This window comes from Nannospalax galili, unplaced genomic scaffold (assembly GCF_000622305.1).
Source record: "Nannospalax galili isolate Female #2095 unplaced genomic scaffold, S.galili_v1.0 scaffold406, whole genome shotgun sequence".
NCBI classification, from domain to species: domain Eukaryota; kingdom Metazoa; phylum Chordata; class Mammalia; order Rodentia; family Spalacidae; genus Nannospalax; species Nannospalax galili.
The window spans coordinates 7,110,758-7,116,850 of NW_008357033.1; the positions used below are offsets into that span (position 1 = coordinate 7,110,758).

At 50.3% G+C, this 6,093-nt stretch overlaps 1 protein-coding gene and 1 non-coding gene across 2 annotated transcripts; both read right to left on the reverse strand.

The window, feature by feature from the left end:
- Nucleotides 1-538: 538 nt before the first annotated feature.
- Rpl32 (ribosomal protein L32) lies at nucleotides 539-6,072 on the reverse strand. The gene is made up of 4 exons (XM_008854916.3): nucleotides 5,942-6,072; nucleotides 4,814-4,914; nucleotides 2,263-2,444; nucleotides 539-724 (listed from the first exon to the last, which is right to left on the reverse strand). Exons 2-4 carry the CDS (start codon nucleotides 4,907-4,909, stop codon nucleotides 595-597), a joined length of 408 nt encoding a protein of 135 aa, XP_008853138.1. The 5' UTR covers nucleotides 4,910-4,914; nucleotides 5,942-6,072; the 3' UTR covers nucleotides 539-594.
- Nucleotides 4,975-5,114, reverse strand: LOC115067916. The gene has a single exon (XR_003847272.1). It is a non-coding gene; the product is annotated as a small nucleolar RNA SNORA7 (small nucleolar RNA).
- Nucleotides 6,073-6,093: the final 21 nt, after the last annotated feature.

The window sequence follows — 6,093 nt, forward strand, 5'->3', positions numbered from 1 at the left end:
AAGGTGGAGAATTGGAGGCCAGCCTTGGAAGACCATCTTGAACAAAAACCCAGAGCAATTTGTCACTCTCTTGTTTTTGGACATGTACCATTGATACCCTTAAGCTTCTTAGGTTAGGAAAATCCACCTGGCCTTTCCCTGACCAATCTCAGTCCTCAAGAGAACCATTGGTGTCACTCTATGCCATAGTCAGGCTATGCAGGAGTCAGTCCAAGGAGCTACAAACTTCCTTGGTCAAGTGACTTCGGACCGTGCTCAGAGCTGGGGTAGGATCAAATGGGCACAGCCTGCCCCCAGGGTTCCAGGTTCCTGCTTCTTTCCTTGACCTGGACCTGAAATGTCAGGGCCTATGCTGCTAAGAGCCAAATTTTCACCCCTCTCCCCCATGCCATCTGCAGCTTGCTTAGGCTAGTCTGGGCACCTGAGTTCTAATGTCCCCCCCCATAACTCCTCCTTCCAGCTCAAGGTCTCACAGCCTCAACAAGCCATCAGTGAAGAATCAATGACTAACCAAGGGTAGAAAATACCAGGAAAGATGGCAGGTTTTATGGTTTTATTTTATTTAAGCACAAATAACAGGAACATGTGAGCCATCTATTCGTTTTCTTCGCTGCGCAGCCTGGCATTGGGGTTGGTGATTCTGATGGCCAGCTGTGCTGCTCTTTCAACAATGGCTTTGCGGTTCTTGGAAGATACATTGTGCGCTATCTCAGCACAGTAAGATCTGAAAGAGGGCAGTTGAGTAAGAAAGAGACAAACCAAGCTTTATGTCCCTGAAAATGTGGCTGGGGAGGTGGAAACACCTGTCTGGCCCCACTACCAAAGAGGAAAATGTTTGCTAAATGGGACACACAGGTCTCAAATCCTGCCACCAAACTATCAGGCTCTGCAGTGGTCCCTGGTTGTGACAAGGCATTAGTCCACAAAAGTACCCACTCAACCTTCACTGAGCCAGTGATCACCCACACTTAGCAGCTGGACAACTGCAGCTCAGTTCTTTTCAGACCTTCTGGCTGACCAATCCAGAACTCTGCAGAGGGGGGCTTGAGCCTGGAGGGACTTCTAGTGGGACTGCTGTGCGTGGCAGGTGTTTCAAGAAACAGCACTGCCTAGGTTACCCAATGGGCCACATCTAACATTTCCTGCAGACCTGGTGCACCATGCACTGAACAAACTGTCCTAATGAGCACACATTACACCCAGGATTGCAGACTGACAAAGTAAGCAGTCCCAACTGGGAAAAGCAGTCTCAACAATCCTTTTTCCGAAGCATGAACTCAAGGCTACACCTGGAGATGGGCCATTTCACCCTGAAACTCACATCCTTGTCCATCTAGAGCTACAATCATCACTTTTCAGTTATTTTCCTAACTGACTGGTTCTGCAACAAATAGCTTTCACATTTCCCTGCTTCTCAGTTCTGTGGAGACAAATGCTCAGAGACAGAACTTGTGGGTAAAGATCACAGGGCCCAACATTGTCCCACAAATGAATACAGAACTCTCTCCTGCACAGGACTGCACTGTGCCTGTCCTAACTTAGCCACCAACCCACCTGCCTGCTGGAGCTTGACATCCACATTAGTTCCTGCATCCATCATCTCCAAAAGAAACTCCCAGCACTTCAATTCCCAATGCTGCCTCCCTCTGTAGTATCTACAACCACAACAGATCCCTGAAAGCCTGAGCACCCACAACCATTAATCACTGTCTCCAAGGCCCATCTAATTTACTTGGGAAAATACAGCTTACTGACCCAATTACCAAGAAGGAAAAATACATTGTACTCTTAACCAAACACTACATTTCTCCCCTCAGTTCCATGAGGTTTTGAGGTGAGCTGATAATGAAATCTCACAGAGCTCACAAAGGGTCTAACTTGCTCAAAGCCTCTAGAACTGACACCCCATGAGCCTCCATCTCCACCTGTATCTGCAGCCTTCCTCCTTTTCTCTACCTCAGTTTACACTGGGCTCCAAAGTCCAGCCACAGGTAGCAGCTTCTCCACCACTCTAATCTCTGTAAGCCTGGTAACAGCACAGAATCAAGCATCCCTCATGCCCGAGGTTTGCTTTTTTTCCTCTCATTCTCACATCAACAGAGCAGCGTTCCAGAAAGGATGGCCCAAAGGACACTGCCCACTGTACCAAGCAAATCCTCCCTTTTCTTAGGCAGACAGAATCCGATTCACACAGAACTGTCTATTCCAAGCCAACATAGCAGCTTCTCCAACCCTCCAAGCCAAGGCCAGGGCCCAACTCACTTGTTGCACATCAGGAGCACTTCCAGCTCCTTGACATTGTGGACCAGGAACTTCCGGAAGCCACTGGGCAGCATGTGCTTTGTTTTCTTGTTGCTCCCATACCCAATGTTGGGCATCAGGATCTGACCCTTAAATCTTCTCCGCACCCTGTTGTCAATACCTCTGGGTTTCCTCCAGTTTCGCTGAAGAAAACAAAGATGGGTTAGGGTTTGTGCAAACTGCCAATCTGTCCTTAGGGTAACATTACTTCCTACTTCTTGGTACATTTTGACAGGGAAAACTTTGCCAGGTACAATAGTGCACACCTTTAATCACTTGGGAGGCGGAGGCAGGACAACTTCTGTGAAACCGAAGTCAGCCTAGTCTACATACACAGTGAGTTCCAGGCTAACTGGGCCTAGTCTCCCTGCCTCAAAAAAGAGGGAGGGAGGGAGGAGGGAAGGAAGGAAAGAGAAGCTCTTAAAGTTCTGGCTCAATGTTAGAATCCTTGACTACAAAGTACAAGTCCTGGGTTCCAACCACAGCACCACACTCATGCCAAACAAGATGCCCCCTTCTTTAGCTCTAACCACCAGAAACAGACTCATGTTCACTCTCCAAACCAATAGGGAGGCAGAACAGGAAGGGATAAGAGACAGTGCACATTCCGATGATAGGTCTGTACACTGCTCCCAGGACCCAAGTTTTCTCATCCATAAAATACACACGCCTTTAATCCCAGCACTCGGGAGGCAGAGGCAGGTGGATCTCTGTGAGTTCAAAGCCAGGCTGGCATAGTGAGTTCCAGGATAGCTGGGGCTACAGGGAGACCCTGTCTCAAAAAAAAAAAAAAACACCAACCACACACCAAAGGCTGGGGATAGGGCTCATAAGTTCAAGGTCCTCTTCCACAACATAGTTTGAAGCCACTGTGGGCTACATAAGGGCTCAAAAAGGGCAGGGGTTGGCCAGGCGTGGTGGCACACGCCTTTAATCCCAGCACTTGGGAGGCAGAGGCAGGCAGATCTTTGTGAGTTGGAGGCCAGCCTGGTCTACATAGTGAGTTCCAGGACAGCTGGGTCTACAAGGAGACCCTGTCTCAAAAAGACCAAAAAAAAGGGGGCAGGGGTCTACCTGAGGGAAATGGCTAGGTGGGTAAAGTATTTGCTGAGCAAGTCTGAGGATCTGAGTTCAGATCCTCAGCACCTACATAAAAGCCTTGTTTGGGGGCTAGAGAGATGGCTCAGCCATTAAGAGCACTGGCTGTTCCTGCAGAGGACGGGGGTTCAATTCCCAGAACTCACATGGCAGCTAACAACAATCCCTAACTCCAGGTCCAGAGGATCAGACACCCTCTTCTGACGTCCACAGGCATTGCACAACACAAGTGCACCTACCTACACGCAGACAATACACTCCTACACATAAACTAAATTAAAAAAAAAAAAAAAAAAGCCATGTGTGGTGGTACATGCCTAAAATCCCAGGGCAGGGAGGAGACAGGTGGAGGCAAACATCAGGTGACCTCTAGGTTCACTGAGAAGCCTTATCTCAAAAATAAGGTAGTTAAAAGCACTTGCTGCTCTTGAGGGCATGGGTTTAGTTTCCAGCACCCACATGGCAATTCAGCCATCTACAACTACAGTTCCATGGGAATAGACATTCTCTTCTTTCCTCTCCAGGCCACTGTGGCACATAGGAAGTGTACACATGTGACCTAACACTCAGACACACAAAAAGAAAATCATTAAAAAAATGTGGTTAGAAGCCAGGCATGGTACCGCACACCTTTAATCCCAGCACTCTGCCAGCAGGCAGGGGCAGGGGGATGAAGTGAGTTTGAGGCTAGCCTGGTCTACACAGCCAGCTCCAGGCCAGCTGGAGCTATAGGGTGACCCTATCTCAAAAATACCAACCAAACAAACAGTAACTTGCCAGGGTGTGTGGTGACATACACCTTCAATATCGGCATTCTGGAAGCAAAAGCAGGCTGATCTCTGGGAGTTTGAGGCCAACTTGGTCTACACAAGAGGAGTTCCAGGTCAGCCAGAGCTACCTAGTGAGACCCTGTCTAAAAAAACTCCAAACCAGGGGCTGGAGAGATGGCTCAGTGGTTAAGAATGCTGACTGTTCATGCAGAAGACCAGGGTTCGAATCCCAGCACCCACATGGTAGCTAACAACTGTCCGTAACTCCAGTTCTAGGGGATCAACAGCCTCTTCTGTCCTCCTCGGGCATTGCACAACACAGGTGCACTTGCCTACATGCAGGCATAACACTCATACACATTAAAAAAAAAAAAAAACCCCAAACCCAAGCCAGGCAACCAACAAAACTTGAGAAAATAAGGTGAAGAGATTGAGACCCAATGTAGACCTCTGGTCTGCCCAGACAACCACACCCCCACACACAATTAAGTGAAAGACAAAAACCCCTACAAGTCTGAATACACGGACAGAGTTCTCTGGTCGATTGACAAACCAGTCTAACAAGGTGCTGCTACTAGGCCATGCCAGAAATGTGATCAGAACTCCTCTCTTCACCCTAACACTTCCACCCCAAGACCACACACCTTAATTTTGACATATCGATCAGACTGGTGCCGGATGAACTTCTTGGTCCTCTTTTTGACGATCTTGGGCTTCACCAGTGGTCTGAGGGCAGCCATGATGCCTGTAACAGATGGATCCAGGTTAGGGGAGAACTTGAGAAGGAGGGTGCCCTGGGCCTGAATGATGTTGCAGAGTGTCTTCCAATCACCAGCCACGGAGCAAGCTGGGAATGGAATGGGTGCCTCTGCTAGGCTTGCTTTCCCTCCTGTTTCCGAAGCTGGCAGAATACTAGCTACTCTCCAGACGCGATCCCAGGAGGTAAGGGGATCTGAACCTCAAAAATGGCAACACCTGCCCTGTAACATAACCCAGCCGAGGCCTTCTAGCTTTTAGGGGGCAGTAAATCCCACATCACTACACTTCTCAACCCCCAAACAATCCTTCCTCAACTGCAAACAGGCAGGACAATGGGCACTTAACCCACCTGCATTGTCTGGTTCAAAATAAATGCTGGATAAAAGGAAAACTTGATTTCTGCGGAGTGTTGCTGCTCGGCAGTACCCCTCAAACACAAAAAACCAACTCCTGGTTCTAACTTGTCACCAAATAGTGAACAGTCTGTTACTCGAGCGCCTCAGAGCACCAACCCCACGTTAGCTTTTCTACAGCCCGGACTCCTCTTTCCCGTCACAGACGACCGGCTCTGTCCGGCACACCTTAAGTACCGAAAGAACACATGTTTAACAAGCATCTTCGCCCCCTGGCACCATGATACCATCCAGGGCACCTTCCTAACCCGGAGGCCCTCCCTGCCCACTACCAGGACGTTTAACAGGCAATCGAGAAAGTGGCGGCTCGGCGGCCACAAGGTGAACGGCTCCAAGTCCCCGCGGTCCGGCCTGATTGAACCCCGAGTGCCGCGTGGGATCAAACAGGCCGCAGCCGACTGACCCCTAACGGCTGCCTTCGCAGGGCGACCGGCCGCAAAAGGCCCGGGTCCGTGCCCACACCACCACTGCTTCGTACATCCCCACTCCTCCGCGGCGACAGGAGCCGCAGCTCCGAGCGCGAAAGCGGAGACCTCCCTACCCGGCGACCGGGCCGCACGGACCCTGCGGAGAGGCGGATGGCTAACGATGTAGACTCACCGCGCAGGAGACAGCAGCCACCCCGCCGGCAGCGCCGAAGAAGAAGGAGGGGACAGCAGCGCGCAGGGGCTGATGGGACGGAGCCTCCGGTCCTGGCAGGGAAAAGGTAAGCGCTTCCGGCTCTGGGTCCTCCAAAGAAAATTAAGAGGTGC